The 18,284-nt window shown below is 38.6% G+C and overlaps 1 protein-coding gene across 2 annotated transcripts in view; it reads left to right on the plus strand.

The window, feature by feature from the left end:
• Positions 1–18,284, plus strand: part of LOC137391693 (epidermal growth factor receptor-like) — a 74,981-nt gene that overhangs the window by 25,574 nt on the left and 31,123 nt on the right. The window contains exon 1 of one of the 2 annotated variants that reach the window (XM_068078220.1): positions 8,035–8,142. The exons of the other annotated variant lie outside the window; for it this stretch is intronic. Within the exon in view, the coding sequence (XP_067934321.1) occupies positions 8,088–8,142 (55 nt within the window). The 5' untranslated portion in view covers positions 8,035–8,087. Of the gene's footprint in view, positions 1–8,034; positions 8,143–18,284 lie in introns of those variants that run through there. 2 annotated transcript variants of the gene reach the window in all.

The following is an 18,284-nucleotide window of genomic DNA, read 5'->3' on the forward strand; positions in this document are numbered from 1 at the left end:
AGAGAATATGTTTTCATGCTATTTACTTGCACTCTCAAACATCAGCTGTAATATTAATACAAGTGTAATTGTTATTGTGGGTGCACGACTCCAATTGCTGTTATAGGTAGTCTTGTGGCTGAGTGACCAGATGGAAACTTGAACACTCTTTGTGATTGCCTTGTTATTATTAGTGTTATTAGTCTTTGATTTCTCAAAGCTGACTGAATCATAATTGTATGGACTAGCCGTACATATAAAAACTGCAAATTAGCAAATTACCACGATCTATTAATAGCCAGGCAGTCATCAGTGATTAGTTGAGCTTTGGTACAGAGTTATGCCCTCTTGCAAAAATATATTTATATCAGCTCCAGGAGCAAACAACTTTAAATAAAAATAAGAGAGTAAAGGATTAACTGGCCAAGCTAAAGTTGCATCACTGCACCAGCAATGAACTGATGAATAAGTGCAAAAAATTTAATTTACAAATGAAAATGAGTTGTATTGTCAACTATAGTTGGTATTAATCAGGATTTTGAAGCCACAAAAGAGATGCGCCCTGGAATATTTTGGCTGATTATAGGCTGCTAAACCATTGTCATATATAGTTCAAAGTATACCTGTTGTGCAGCAGAGCACGCTATCACTGTAAATTAATATGTTGGTATCTTCAACTGTTACTTGGAGCCTTCATGTCTGCATGGTTTAAAGTTGTGCCATATAACTACTGCAACCAAATATATCAATCATAGGGAAACCAGAGTCAGTACCTTGAACGAAACTGTTTCCTGTGTATTATTATTTCTGCTTGTTCACTGGGTGTTATCAATACTCTGAGGCTGTCTGTTTCCTATTACTTCTTTCTGTCAGCTCACAATTATCAAAGGGTTTTTGACAGTACCTGGTACCTTTGACAGTACCTGCTACCTTTGACAGTACCTGCTACCTTTGACAGTACCTGCTACCTTTGACAGTACCTGGTTTCTTTGACAGTACCCGGTACCTTTGACAGTACCTGCTACCTTTGACAGTATCTGCTACCTTTGACAGTACCTGCTACCTTTGACAGTACCTGCTACCTTTGACAGTACCTGCTACCTTCGACAGTACCTGCTACCTTTGATAGTACCCGGTACCTTTGATAGTACCCGGTACCTTTGATAGTACCCGGTACCTTTGATAGTACTCGGTACCTTTAACAGTACCCGGTACCTTTGACAGTACCCGGTACCTTTGATAGTACCCGGTACCTTTGATAGTACCTGGTACCTTTGATAGTACCTGGCATCTTTGACAGTACCTGGTACCTTTGACAGTACTTGGTACCCTTGATAGTACCCGGTACCTTTGATAGTACCCGGTACCTTTGATAGTACCTGGTACCTTTGATAGTACCTGGTACCTTTGACAGTACCCGGTACCTTTGACAGTACCCGGTACCTTTGACAGTACCCGGTACCTTTGATAGTACCCGGTACCTTTGACAGTACCTGCTACTTGAGCTTGTTTATAATTTTTCATGAAATAGATGCATTACACGCTTTACCGCTGTCATAATGAACTATAAAAACTGATTCAACAACACAGTTGCTGTTTGTTGCTGCCTTCTACAGTTGTTGTTGTCATTTATTGCAACGTAATGTAAGCGTGTAATGTCAGGAGTTGGCACACCGATATAAGGAAACAGAATGCAGAGTTGTCTTTGATGGAGGACATAACTCTCAGTTTAGGCATATACATGCGTATCCAAGTGTCTTTCCTTGTAACTCAAGATAAAAACATGAACCTAGAAAATGGCTACTCTTGGCCTGAGTAGTTTTCCAATCTCTTCTGGTCGGATCTTATTTAGACATGTGTAGGTAGTCGATGCTACCCTAGTTTGTCTAGTTAGTGTCCACATGTCAAAATATGACTCAGTATTTATAGCAACTTTATGGGATTCATAAAGTGGACCCACTTTATCTCCGATCAATTTACATGATCCATACATAGCCTCAGATTTACACGATCCATACATAGCCTCTGATTTACTTGCTCCGTATATAGCCTCAGATTTACATGATCCGTATGTAGCCTCAGATTTACTTGATCCATACATAGCCTCAGATTTACTTGATCCATACATAGCCTCAGATTTACTTGATCCATACATAGCCTCAGATTTACTTGATCCATACATAGCCTCTGATTTACTTGACCTATACATAGCCTCAGATTTACTTGATCCATACATAGCCTCAGATTTACTTGATCCATACATAGCCTCTGATTTACTTGACCTATACATAGCCTCAGATTTACTTGATCCATACATAGCCTCAGATTTACTTGATCCATACATAGCCTCTGATTTACTTGACCTATACATAGCCTCAGATGTATTTAATCCATGCATAGTCTCAGATTCACTTTATCTATATATAGTCTCAGATTTACAGAATCCATACATAGCCTCAGATTTACTTGATCCATACATAGCCTCAGATTTACTTGATCCATACATAGCCTCTGATTTACTTGATCCATACATAGCCTCTGATTTACTTGACCTATACATAGCCTCAGATTTACTTGATCCATACATAGCCTCAGATTTACTTGATCCATACATAGCCTCTGATTTACTTGACCTATACATAGCCTCAGATGTATTTAATCTATGCATAGTCTCAGATTCACTTTATCTATATATAGTCTCAGATTTACAGAATCCATACGTACCCTCAGATTTCATGAACTCTTCAACTTGTCCAATCCTTTTGAATGCCGACTATCTTGGTATATAACAGACATTGAAACTAGAGCTTTATTTTATAGAGCATTCCAAATGTGGGAACCTTCCTTAATTCTAAAAATATTTATGACAAGGTAAAGCTAGTCCATCTTTTTACTACCAGAATGCTTTGTGTTCAATTGTTTGAAGTTGAAAGTCACCCATCACTAAGGTTCACGCTACAAGACTTATTACAACACCATGTCATTAATCATTGTAACCTCTACTCGTAAATGTTCTGACAACTACTGGAAGAAAAACTTAAGGAAAAGTTACAAATTATTTTCTGTCTGATTGACAGGTATCAACAGTTGTCTGTATTGTTGTGACAGGTATCAACAGTTGTCTGTATTGTTATACATCATTATAACCAGTCATGCAACTGCAATAACCCTGTAGATTTAAAGATGAATTTATACTAAATTTTAGTAGATCTTATCAGATGGTATTTTGTATCATTTGTAATTGTTTTTGATGTTTGAGGTGATTTGACTACCAGGATGTTTCTAGATTAAGGTCAAGAAAAGTTTATCACAATTAAAACCTTCAGATCAAACGACAGCACGATTGTGACGACTATATAGATGCAAAGAGACCGATAGAATAGAGACTCGTAGTGTTAGATCTGGAATGCAATAGCCGATATCAGCTATCCCAACTAGGAATGTCATTCCACCAGGTATTTTTCTTCTGAGAGTTTTAACCCTGATCAAATTTTATTGATTTTAATCTTGAAGCATGCTGGCGGCCGTCTCACTCATCAAAAACAATCGCGAATGATAGAAAAGTGCTGATAATTTCTAATAAAATCTACTAAAATTTTCTGTAAGTTTATCTTCAACTCTCTTCTGTCAAATTTGTGTTTATATCAATCCGTGCTTCTCAGTCACAAATGCCATATTATTCTCCCTCTAACATCCCCATGATGGTCATCAATCTGAAGATTGCTAGAAGGGCCTACTACCTCTTCACCAGAACTACTAATACTGTTTAAGGGGAGAGTCACGACGTCCCCTGATCTGGTCACTTGACCCACCCTGTGTAGGCCAGGAAAGGCCTACACAGGTTGGGTCCACCATTTTAATTTAATGCGAATGAATAAGGTACACCTTATGTAATTGCTAGGCATAGACTTTAGTTTGTTTCCTGTCACTGATGACGTACCATAGTTATCTCAACTACTCCTCAAGCTTCTGAACTGAGATCATTTGATCGTGACTATCAAAACTGCCAGGTGGTCGTTGACCCAGCTGTCATATAAACTAAAGTGCAAACACGCTGCTTTTTTTCTCACAAGGTATTGCCCCCCTAGTTCCTCATCAACGCTGTTGCGCTGCCAGTTGCAGGAATGTTCCAAAAACAAATCTCCATGACACACATAGTAACATCAAATAAGTGACCATTCACCACAATAGTATTGCTAGCTCAGCTGGCTCCCTTGATAGCGGGTACTCCCGTAGCTGAGCTTACCGCAAACTCTTATTACAAACATTTCAGAGCTGTCCCTACGCCGTACTGTCCTACTATTGTCAATAAACAGATTGGCCATAGACAATATGGTGGTTTTGGTCAAACCATCTCAGCGCGCTTGATCCAGAATTAGACACATGAAACTTTTTGTCTGGAGTCATTGCTTCTGTTCATGCAAAATTAGAATTCTGTCATGATAATAAGGATAAGGGCTATCAGCTCACTTGCTTTTCTGTATTTTATTAAATGAATCTTGGTTATATTTTAAACATTCAACGGATAAAGCAAATACAGGTATTATATACTGTAAGGTATTACCTGCAATTATTATATACTAGAAGGTGTCACCTGCAACTATTATATACCATAAGGTGTTACCTGCAACGAGCAACCTCTTGTCCTTACTGCTAAATATTCTGACTATGAAATCATTTAGGTGACCTCCTGATTCCCTACACAAACTATAGGTGTGGGTACCAATGATTCCCTACGCACACTATAGGTGTAGGGACCCATGATTCCTTACACACACTATAGGTGTAGGTACCAATGATTCCCCACACACACTATACGTGTGGATACCCATGATTCCCTACACACACTATACGTGTAGGGACCCATGATTCCTTACACACACTATAGGTGTAGGTACCAATGATTCCCCACACACACTATACGTGTAGGGACCCATGATTCCTTACACACACTATAGGTGTAGGTACCAATGATTCCCCACACACACTATACGTGTGGATACCCATGATTCCCTACACACACTATACGTGTGGGTACCCATGATTCCCTACACACACTATACGTGTGGGTACCGATAATAAAATATTGAACAAGTATTATTGTTCAATAATACTTGAGTTATTGAACTGTACTCATATTGAGCATGATAAGCATTCATGTAGTCCTCTGAGGCTCCATAAACTTGGAGTTGTCTGCTATATGTCACGTTCAGTGAAGACATGGTAATTACTCTATCGATAATTTGCAAACAAATCAACGGATAAACGCTGTTAACATATGCTGAACGCGTTAGTTAAAAAGCAAATATTCAGTTATTTTAGCTTGAAACATTGAACTATTTATAAAGATCTCAGGCTACGCACCGATGTCATTATTGTATTTAGGGCTTGGATGTCAGTTTTTTCTTGCAAAGAAGACTGAGCTCTACAAGGTGTTCTTGGCACTATAACTTATGATATAAATGGTTCATTTTGCTTTAATTGACTTTCGCACAAAATTTGTTTATGGCGATACGTTTGGATGGTCCCTTGACCGTATTACATTGTCTCCTCTTGACTCCGAGAATCAAGATATTTCAGAGTATCATACTTTCCAGGTTGAATGTTCCCAGATCGCCATGTCTTGGGTGAACTTACTAATATACCATGGTTTTTACAACTGGCTCTGCATTCAGATAGATTGTGAATGTGTTGTCAATTTATTGCAAAACGTCTAATTGAACACTATGGTGCTCTATTTTTCAACCCTTTCCTTGTAGTGGCGTTCAAATAGAGGGTGGTGTTGTATTTTTCAAATAGCTTGTCAGAATTTTGGGAAGCTAAATTTAAGCCTTTTACGTGATGTGAATGTTGCCTATATTTTGCCACTCTTTTTCTGGTGGAGCGATGTTAACCTTTTTTTGCAATAAATCTGCAAACTTACCAGAGAGAGAACTTACCAGCAGAGAAACTTTTATCAGTTGATATCTATTGCTTTCAATTAACTTGCGATGATAATATAGCCTGTGTCCTGCTTTGATATTTGTTAGAACTTTTAATTTTTCATTTCATTCTAAATTTGAAAGCATGTTTTCATTTTATAACTATATTCAACAAGGTTGCATAAAAGCTCATTACACTCATTTATATTTTTACTACAGTTTGCAGCCAAAACTAGCTTTTTATATGCAACAGAAGAGGAGTTATGAGCGTCGATCTATTGTAAACCCAATTAAGATCAACGCAAAACTTTTATGCGTTTTGGGCAAATAATGATAAACTTTGACCAGGATAGGCACTGAGTGCAGACTTTTAGCCTAAAACTCTCGTTCGTATGCCATCGTGTATGTAAACCGTTTTTTGCACATAATTATGTCGAGGTATCAAGTCCACCGTTAAACAAGGAACTTCTATTAGCCTGCTACAGTTATCAATTGTTTCTTTGATGTCGCTACTAGTAGCCTGCTACAGTTATCAATTGTTTCTTTGATGTCGCTACTAGTAGCCTGCTACAGTTATCAATTGTTTCTTTGATGTCGCTACTAGTAGCCTGCTACAGTTATCAATTGTTTCTTTGATGTCGCTACTAGTAGCCTGCTACAGTTATCAATTGTTTCTTTGATGTCGCTACTAGTAGCCTGCTACAGTTATCAATTGTTTCTTTGATGTCGCTACTAGTAGCCTGCTACAGTTATCAATTGTTTCTTTGATGTTGCTACTAGTAGCCTGCTACAGTTATCAATTGTTTCTTTGATGTCGCTACTAGTAGCCTGCTACAGTTATCAATTGTTTCTTTGATGTTGCTTTCAAAATTTAATGAAAAAACTGAAAAGCTCCGGGGTTAGAAAACAGACTTCGATACGAACAGAAACGAGGAAATAATTAATTGTTATCAATGTAACCCGAATCATTATTAGTACAGTTTTATGGATACTTTCCTACTGATCAGTTGATATTATGGGTTCATAAAGATTAGGAATGTCAAAGTGGCGGTCAAAGGGAGGTGGTGGTCAAAGGAAGGTGGCGTTCAATTGGAGAGTGGCGCTCTATTTTTCAACATTTCACCTATAGTGGCGGTCAAATAGATATGGCAGTTTAATAGATATGGCAGGTTTGATCGGTACCATACCCGCAAATAGTCAAAAGAGGGGTTAACATTTTCGTTACCAATACAGTATGGAAGTCGTACTTTGAGGTTGCGTTTAACAATTTTTAGGCATTAGAATTTGATTGCATCATAATTTGATTTGACTGGCCAATACCGACCAAAGCAAATCAAATCGTGTAGAGAAAAAATAAAATGCACAAAATAAATGACAATAACATGGGAATTTAATAGTATTTAAAAAATAAATTCTTATAACCTGAGGATGTTGTGGATATAGGATGGGCAAGTTGTTTATATCTGTGCAGGGTGTAGCTATGAAATGGGTGGTTAGGTATAGAGGGTGTAGCTATGAAGTGGGTGGTTGGATATACAAGGTGTAGCTATGAAGTGGGTGGTTAGGTATAGAGGGTGTAGATATGAAGTGGGCGGTTTTGTGTATGATATAGTCTATTAGAGCGCTTTAGACAGCAGAGATTCCAAAATACCAAAAGTTGATTGAGCCCGAAGGTCTCCAATCATACATCATAACCATCCATATACTGCATCATCACTGTAAGTCAAAGCTGTTTGTAGTTTTTCTAGTCTCTCCATACCTCATCATTTGATCAATATGGAAACCGGCATGGCGCAGGGCATGGCGCAGGGCATGCCGCAGGGCATGGCGCAGGGCATGGCGCAAGGCATGGCGCAGGGCATGGCGCAGGGCATGGCGCAGGGCATGGCGCAGGGCTTGGCGCAGGGCATGGCGCAGGGCATGGCGCAGGGCATGGCGCAGGGCATGGCGCAGCGTACGACAAGATGGATTACACTCTGCTCTGGTAAAACAATTGCTTCTGGCTTCTTAGTTTTATGCTCTTAATATTTCTGTAAGTAGGAGAGTGCTTGAGTGGTTTTGAGTAACCACCTCTCTTTCATTCCTGTTATTTCACCATTTATTCAACCTGTCATTTGTCCTCTCTGTCTCACCTCCTTTACCATGCTACGACTCGCACTCTTCACCTTGTCCTAATTAAGGAGTATCATGGATATACGATTTACCTTTCTATCTATTCTAAGTTGTACGCAAGCTTTCAAGGGTAAGTCAATAGGGGAGACACTTTCAAGGGTAAGTGAATAGCGGAGACACGTGATAGCTACTCTGGGTAGCTCTATATAAAGTGTCAGCTCACTTTGACTTGTTTTTCCAACATCATAGAGATAATGGAATGGATTGCTGATACTAATTGAAGAGTCTATGTCTAGCATATGTCTAGAATATGTCTAGCGACACACTGATAATTGTTTGTATTGAACTAAGTGGGTTGTAGTTTCAGGAAATGACTGTGAAGAAACACAAATATTTAATTGTTAAAGCACTTTTGCTAACAAGAATACCAAATGGCAGCGATAGGTACGGGCAGCGATAGGTATGGTCTAGAGAATGACAAAGAAATCATAAACGGTTTCTTAGCATATTATATCTGGCAGCAAGTTATTTCGACAAAGGTATATGTCTGATCGCTCATATAAGTTTTCAAAGCTTTGCTACTATTGGTTGGTTGTGAGGTCAAGGTTGTTATTGTTAACAGTGTTCTTCCATACCTTAACAAAAGTAGCAGGACTGAGTAACGGTTTAGAGACAGATTTCATTGAGTGTAGACTGAGAACCTTTAACTTGTTGGTAGTGGATTGCTGACCTTAGGTTGCTAACTTAAACCATAACTGTCACGAACAACTTTTATCGTTGTTCCTAGGTAAATCAGACACGCTAATTCCGATTTTGTACTCAAAATAAAGATTAGTCCACTAACCTTCAAAGTCATTTAGGCTTTTTTAAAGCGTTTCAATATCCGTTTCGAAAACAACACAATCGGCATTACAAGCTCCGCCCATAAATATGTGACGAAACCTAGCTTTTTCAGGAACGGAAGTTAGGAATGTTTAGTCCGATTTAAAATAATAGAGATGGGTGTCTTAAAACCCATTATTATCTAAATCCAGCCTGTAAAATAATTTCAGATTTTTATGAAAGGTATATAAACTATTTAAAATTGCTCGTAGCTTGTTACATGACGTTTAAATGGGCTGGACGCCGAGGAAAATGAGCTCAAAAAGCGCGGTTTTATCACAAGCTAGCGTTGTTATTGCGCTCTTTTAAATATGCAATGTTAAATAGCTCATCTACCTTTCAGAAAAGACTGATATTATTTTTAAGGCTGAATTTAGATATTAATGGATTTTAAAACACCCATATCTATTATTCTAAACCGGTCTAAACATCCCTACGTAACTTCTGTTACTAAAAAGCTAGGTTACGTCACGTATTTATGGGCGGAGCTTGTTATGCCGATCGTGTTGTTTTCAAGACCGATATTAAAACGCTGTAAAAAAGCCTTCATTACTCTGAAAGTTAGTGGACTAATCTTTATTTTGAGTACAAAATTGGAATCAGCGTGTCTGATTTACTTAGCAAATACAATAAAAGTTGTTCGCGACAGTTATGGTTTAAGGTTGCTGTGCCTTCACTGACCGTACTTTAGCAAAATCTTTTCTGTTTTCCCACAGCCCACAAGGTTAAAGTGAGATGCTGTCAGACATACAACATATTTATTTGCTATTAATAATATAACGATATTACTATTGTAATAATATAATGTTATTAATTACATAATAATAAAACACTAGTGATAATATAATAATACAACATTATTAACCGTATAACAATATAACACTAATGATAAAATGACACTATTGTTAATTGAACTTTTTTACAAATAAAACCACTAAAAACTATACAATTTATATTAGTAGTGTTTATTAAAACTCGATTTGAACAAATGTCAAGGACACAAGATTTTGTTAGTTTTTTATGCTTAGTAGACATCACAAAAGTTCATTGTAAGGCTGACGCTGGTACCACTGCTTAGCAACTCCTTTATTTCGCTTCCACACGTGCATCAGCCTTGGAGGCCTGGCTACGCTTACCGATGGCCACACTTACCGATGGCTACACTTACCGATGGCCACACTTACCGATGGCCACACTTACCTATGGCCACACTTACCGATGGCCACACTTACCGATGGCTACACTTAGCGATAGCCACACTTACCGATGGCCACACTTACCGATGGCTACACTTACCGATGGCCACACTTACAGATGGCCACACTTACCGATGGCCACACTTACCGATGGCCACACTTACCGATGGCCACACTTACCGATGAACTGCATTCTTTCTGCGTTGTCGATGCGTCATTTTAAAATAAACGTGTGGGTCTACATCACTGGAGATAGAACTGACGCATCCGTGAATGGCAGAAGTGGGGTCCTCCCATGTTTTGTGACGATTCTGACGACCCGACGACAGGGATATTTAAAAAGTGACAGACGAGACGACCATTTATTAATGTAGGTGACGATGTTGTGTAAGTAGGATTACTAAAGGTACGGCTACATGTAACGATTTTTTGTTGGTTCTGACTTCTGGCCGAAATCACGAAAAACGCAGAATTAATCGGTCGAAATTCACAGAATTACATGTATTTGAGCTGAGCATGCCCACCGAGTTCGTCGACGAAACGCTTTTAACAGATTAAACAAATTATTAGCGAGCACGATTCTAGCAGCTTTAGCAATTAGTATAGTCCAAGACATGTATCGCGACACACAATAAAAGTACGAAAGCAATTCAACATAGAACACACGATGTAACTGTTTAAGTTGCGCTATTGTTGGTTAGCGAGCGCAAGCTCTAGCAATTTTTAAGATATATGTAGTCCGAGAACATAATGCGACACGCAAGAAAATACAGTCAAACATGGATAACTCGTCCACGGATAGCTCGAACACATGGTTAATTCGAACATTTCCTTTGGTCCGTTCCCACGTAATGATAAATTGCTATAGATAACTCGAACTCAACACTGTTAATTCGAACTGTTTTTTTGCCCAACGGCTACCGAAACGGTTGTTATCGCTTTAGAAAATCACTTTATTCAAAGCCATAGAGGTAAACTTCATCTTTTCGTAATTCATAAGCGTCGTTATTACCACCATCGGCAAAATATTTTTGTCAACGACTTTTCTAAAAGTTTGGTGAAATTTGATTTATACTGCGATACGATGAATAGCACGGGCTAGCCGGGTCACGCGCGCAAGGATATTCGCCACGCACATACAAAACAAAAATCGCATGTTGTTTTGTATGTGCGTGGCGAAAATCCTTGAGTGCGTGACCCGGCTAGCCCGTGATGAATAGTTTTCCGACGTTGATTCCGTGTTGAATCAACGTCGGAATGTTGAATGTTTAAAACGTCTTAAAAAATGTTGTAATTAAACGTATACGTTGTCTGAGCTACAAAAAACTATTCATCGTTTGACCTAAACACAGAATACGTGTGTACATTCAATAAGTATCTATTAAAAAAGCGCGAGTGATATAGAATGTACCGTAAAACCTCGTAAAACTTCTAATTGAACTGCCTCGGAGTGTTGCTCTTAACGAATCCCAGGTAAAGTAAGGTAATCTGCATAAACTTTAAGAAAAAACGGCAAAATTGATCGTGGGTAAAACCCCAAAAGAAAAAAATGTCTTTTCTTTTGAGCATTTCAACAACGATCAAGTTTTGCCAATGTCAATCTGAAAAACATCCTGGCAATAACATCACCTCAAACAACAAACCAATCTCAAGTGATAGAAAAATCTCTATACTTTTTCATGAAAACGTTTTAAACTTTACATTAGAAGCATTTAATTTGAAACAAGCCATTTGTGCTTTTGATTTATATTATAGTTTGTATATGTACATGTATCTACTAATAAATAAGTAAATATATGGACTTGTGACAGTGCTCTGATAACTTGAACGCTCTGATAATTCGAACACTTTTGCTCGGTCCCTTGAAGTTCGAGTTATCCATGTTTGACTGTATTAAGAAATTTCACCATAGTAAATACGATGCAACCGACTTGATTTCGCTAAAGATGGCAACATTTTCTACCACAAAACTGTTGCTGCTAAAAAGGAAATATAATTAAAAAATAAACAATTTGTAGCTATAGCGTCCAAACAATAAATACATACAATAACGCAATCTAAGCAGTTGCATCGTGTGTACTATGTTGAATTGCACTTATACTTTTATTGTGTGTAATTATACGTCTATTGGACTATACTAATTGCAAAAGCTGCTGGAGTCGTGCTCGCTAGCACGATTCTAGCAGCACAGAATAATTCTGTGTGTTTCATTCAGTTCGTGATTTCGGTTAGAACCAACGAAAAATTTGTTACGTGTAGCATAAATCAACACGTTCAACCGAAACTTCACTAGTTTTGGTTTGAAGCATCTGGCCCAGCATTTATAGACTGCCAAATAATTAAAGTAAACGGCAATGTAATGCCACGACATTGACAGCAAATCCGTTTCCAAGTCTGTGACTGACAGTGATTATTAAAGACAATCTCGGTCTACTTTCAGTACAAGAAATGTAGCCCTAAAAACCTAAGACGGCTGTCACTCTTTGCGGAGTAATCAGCAACGCTCCCAAACATCACTAATAAGTTTGTGAAGGTCACTGGTTGAGCCATGCTTTTGGTTAGCAGAAGTTCAAACTGAGCAAGTTTCAGGTTTCTAACGCAACGCAGTGCCACCAAAATAGATATTTGTATTAAAATAATGAATGTGAAGAAAGAGGTTGTTTTGGTTACCAACTTGAAAAAGGTGATAGTGATTTTAAAAGTGACGACAGTGATTTTAAAAGTGACGACAGTGATTTTAAAAGTGACTATTCTGAAGACGACTTTGTGTGGTAGGACCCCCAGAAGTGTATTCTAGCGATTTTGATTTCGTTTTATTTATAATGATTGAAAGACAGTTTAATCTATGAGTTACATTTAAATTGAAGATAAGAAGCAAATAGCTGTATGAGCGTTATTTCTGTCACAAAGCATTCCATATTAGAGAATAAAAGCGCTGATGGTACTTGCATAACGATACTGGAAAATACAGCGAGTATGTCATGGCCTTCACACGGTTGAGGCCAGTTTTCATTGTCAGTCAATTGTTTAATAGACCCAGCAAATATTACACTTTGCCTTAGCTAAGCATGATGTCAAATTATGGTCAATGCCTGTAACCAAGCCTTTAGTCTTGTGTCTGTGAAGTAATCATGTCTAGTGAATCCGTGAGAGAGAGAGGCCTTGCTGTTTACTCCAACTAAAGGCGTAGCAACAACATCTCAGCTACATGCTCCAGTGGCTAACAGTACTGAGTACAGCCTTGCGCTTGTCGAGGGTTCCAGGTTTGCCTTCTTCACCTACATGTTCCACCTGACTGTTCCATGATTAATTGCTGTAGTGAAATCTTAAAAATGGTTCAAACTGCATAATTTAGTAAAATTACAGCTTGTATTGATTTATTGATTAGACTTAGCACTTGATAAGCTGTGTAAACTTGGCTGATCTGTCTACTTCTCCTGTTACTTCATAAACCAAGCGATTTCTTTATTTAGCTTTCACTGCATCGACCTGCGACCTATGCAGCTTACATCTTACTGGTTTCCAGAGGACTGCGACCACAATATTGTAATATTTTACATACTATGTTAAGTTATATTGAATTTAGACAGTTAACCTGTTATAACCTTTTGATTAAAGCATTTCTATAAAATTTGATTATTTCTTACCTGAATTTTTTTAATTTGTTACTAATGATTAACAACAACGCTTTTCAAGTGTTTTATAACAAGGAATATAATCTTACTTAAAAGAATTGGCAAGCATTTTGTTGACACTTGACAAAGCTAGTTATTACATCCTGAAACTAAACATGGAGTACCTATGTTATCCGCAGGGAATTACCTACAAGCATTCAATTGTTTTTCAGAACAGTTCCAGTTGCAAGCTGCTGTTGCGGCTCCAATACTATTGGGATTAGCTAATGGGGGTGGGGCTGTTATTTTTAAATTTGGTTGTTCACTGCGATGGAATGTAGCCATCCGATGAACTTCCTTATGTACTGAAGAGCTGTGATGTACCACTATCCTTTTGCTATAGCTGATACAAGCTTTTGCGAAGCTGGCTATAACGGATGTCCCCGAATTGGACCATCCAGATGGCGGTTTGCATTTGGAAAATTTTCTTCTCACCTGGCACTCTCACTTGTCCTATCTGGGCTTGCCCACTCCTCGAGTGCGGAAGAACCATTGTTAGTGGATCGCCCGGGATCGCCAAAAATTGGTCTCCCCAAGGAGCATCCCATGCAATAAGAATTTTTTTTAGTCCCCAAGGAGCATCCCATGCAATAAGAATTTTTTTTAGTTCTTGATGAGTGAGCCATTAACTGAATAGCCCCCCTATATGGCAGTTTTAATTATTGATGCACGTCTGCAGGCGCCTCCGATTAATAAATATAATGATTCTTAAATGTTTCAACTGCCGTTAGAAATATCCATTTGATGCTAAAAACTCTCTGCTATAATCTCTATTCTGGCCATTCTCATCACTTTATTGTGAAACGCTACTTTATCTTACTTTTAAATTAAAACCGAACGGTAGAACCGTAAACAGTCTCATTACTATAATTTTTGAGCGAATATAATCTCAAATTAATAGCCATGACCAACTGAGTGTAAAGTGTGATTGGCTATTTAATAATTCACATAGTTGTGGCAACGACTATCAACCCAATAAACTGCGTACAGTCTTAATTCACTATGTTTCCATGATGCGCAGTGCTTCGGAGTTGCGCTATCTCCGAATCATGGAAACGGCGTCTTCGCACAGAAATCACTGCGCACTGATCAGTGCGAAGCCAGTGCGAATTCGCAGCAAGGAAACAGCGACTGCGCAGTGGCTGCGCATAGCTCTCATGCTGTAGAGACGGATTCTTCGAAGGCCATAAACTAGTACAATGGTTGTCCTGCTAATCTTGTTTTTTACTATTCTTCCGATCTTCTTTCACCTAAATTTAATTATGGTCTGCATTCACGAGGACGATGAGGTGATTACTTTCCTGGACTTTGTTATCGATGCCAACACTTTTCGAAAAATAGGTGGCAAGTCCTAAATAAACGTTTAAATAATATATTACTTAAAAATACTTATTAAAAATACATTACTATGTAAAAAGAGTGTTAAGGTTTGTAAAACCTTGTGAATGTGTATTGTAAATAAAAGTATAATGACGACAGAATCATAAAAAGACCGTTTATGACGTTCGGTATCCGTGATCGATTCTATTTCTCCATCAGGCGATTCGATTTATACAATTTCTCTTCTCTGGCTAATTTGCGGTATTTGCTGAAAACCACTGCGCAGCATGGAAACGTACAATCCCCTCGACTTCGAAGGGGGCTGCTTCGCAGTACTGCGCACCATGGAAATATAGTGATTGTATGGCCAACTGCTTGCCTTTAATGCTTTGGAGGAATAACCATTTTTTGGAACAGGTACCTGTAAAGGGTACATGTGAAGGATACATGTGAAATATACCTGTGAAGGGTTACATGTGCAGGGTACGTGTGAAGGGTATGTGTGAAGGGTACGTGTGAAGGGTACGTGTGAAGGGTACGTGTGAAGGGTACGTGTGAAGGGTACGTGTGAAGGGTACGTGTGCAGGGTACGTGTGCAGGGTACGTGTGCAGGGTACGTGTGAAGGGTATGTGTGAAGGGTACGTGTGAAGGGTACAGAGGAAACATGAAAAGTCACAGATTAGCAACATCACGTAATGTACTATGAACAAAACTAGCTAACTACTAGTTTCAAAGTGTTGATGCCAAGCATTGGCTTGTCTGGTTTCCTTTAAAAGGATTGAAATATAATTCCTTGCATTATCTCTGTATTTAGCTATTCCTGCTTGTACAGAGGTTGTTATGACTTATTGAAGCCGTGGATAATGTCTGACACACTCCTCAGTTACCTTCAAGATAACTCTATGCTCGGTGCACTTGTGTTTCCTTCATCTTATCTCCTTGTTTTATCTGATGGATCAACAGCGTTGATGAGAGTCTTACTTGAGAGCGTGTGGTTATAGCTCATCCATCATTAGTCTGCACCTCCTGTCAGAGGCTGATTGCTAGCAACACTCCAACAGGCCAGAGCCTTTGCACTCCTTATCCCCTGGAATTATATAATCTTCACACAAGATATAAGATCAACTAGAGAGTTGGGTTGTGCTACAAGAAACACTTTGTAACCAACTATTTGATTTATGGTTGATGTCTGCCAATTTCTCGCATGGCTTGATCACCAAGCAAGGGTGTTTTCAGTCTCCTACGCAAATGGGTACATGAATGGGGTTCAAATTTTAATCGCATACCCATAAGAATTAAATATGAAAGATTTTGTCTCGATCGGGTTACAAGATGGTACACAATCACAGGGTCGGGTAGAGTCCATCGACCGCAGACAATCGCATTCGTTTCGATGCATCAGCAAAAGCTATGGCACGAGAGCTTTATTCATATTTTAAAGTTATTAAGCACACCAAACCCTCGTAACAAACCAATTTGGTGTCGAAAGTGTTCTATTGGATTCATTTGCAGATTATCGATAGAGTAATTACTGGGTCGATCACTAAACATAACATATAGCGGATAACTCCAAGTTTATGGACATGCATAGAACTAAGTGAATGCGTATAATGTACCCAGCTCCATGACTGATCATTTTTTTGTAATTTGTCACCCGTATCAAACTCCCACCCATGGTGTATGTGTAGAGAATTCATACCCCCTCCATAGCATAGGGTATGTGTGGGGAATTCATACCCTTCCATTGCATAGGGTATGTGTGGGGAATTCATACCTCCTCCATAGCATAAAGTATGTGTGGGGAATTCATACCTCCTCCATAGCATAAAGTATGTGTGGAGAATTCATATCCCTCCATAGCATAGGGTATGTGTGGGGAATTCATACCCTTCCATTGCATAGGGTATGTGTGGGGAATTCATACCCCCATAGGGTATGCATAGGGAAACCAAAAGCGATCCAATAGATACAATGTAGGTGAGCCATGTGTATGAGACAGACTGTCTTACTGTAAACTTGGAATGACAATCCAACCCGCTATTACATATTCCATCACATCTTGGTGATGATCCATAGTTGGTAATAAATATGCTGACAATCGTTCAATATACCAATCTTATATCTTACTACAGCAATGTCATAGCTTTTACCCAACTGGTCAATCAATTTGTCAACAGATTAATTAATTTGACAATTAATTTGTCAACAGGCTAACTATTGGTTAGCATTGGTAGTCTCAGGAGATAACTGAGCTACTCGTCGACCATGGATTTCATTCCTGTGTTCAGTCAGCGGTTTTGGTCTGACAGCGATGCTCAGTCTTTCGCCTGCCTCACCTGTCATAAACCTCTTTCACCTGCCCCACCTGTCATAAACCGATCTATGACTACAGTGTGGCTATATTCACAAGGTCATATGGTGCTGTGTGACATGCTGGGGTTGGTGTCGTGGTTGTCAGTGTTACAAGTAGTTCTCATATTAAAAACCAAAGTCAGCCTTGTATAAGATTTAAAAAGGATGGTGATGACTTGTCCATTCTGTATACAAATGAGGTCAAGGTCGTAGCCTATACAGCCATCATATGTTTACTTTTAGCACCATTTCGCCACTTCTTCCACATGCTTCTTCCACTAGTCGTAATAGTATTGTAGTAACGGTAATAGTATTAGTAGTAACGGTAATAGTACTAGTAGTAACGGTAATAGTACTAGTAGTAACGGTAATAGTACTAGTAGTAACGGTAATAGTACTAGTAGTAACGGTAATAGTACGAGTAGTAACGGTAATAGTACTAGTAGTAACGGTAATAGTACGAGTAGTAACGGTAATAGTACTAGTAGTAACGGTAATAGTACGAGTAGTAACGGTAATAGTACTAGTAGTAACGGTAATAGTACGAGTAGTAACGGTAATAGTACGAGTAGTGACGGTAATAGTACGAGTAGTGACGGTAATAGTACGAGTAGTAACGGTAATAGTACGAGTAGTAACGGTAATAGTACGAGTAGTAACGGTAATAGTACTAGTAGTAACGGTAATAGTACGAGTAGTAACGGTAATAGTACGAGTAGTAACGGTAATAGTACGAGTAGTAACGGTAATAGTACGAGTAGTAACGGTAATAGTACGAGTAGTAACGGTAATAGTACGAGTAGTAACGGTAATAGTACGAGTAGTAACGGTAATAGTACTAGTAGTA

The sequence above is a fragment of the Watersipora subatra genome, chromosome 3 (genome assembly GCF_963576615.1).
Source record: "Watersipora subatra chromosome 3, tzWatSuba1.1, whole genome shotgun sequence".
In the NCBI taxonomy this organism is placed as follows: domain Eukaryota; kingdom Metazoa; phylum Bryozoa; class Gymnolaemata; order Cheilostomatida; family Watersiporidae; genus Watersipora; species Watersipora subatra.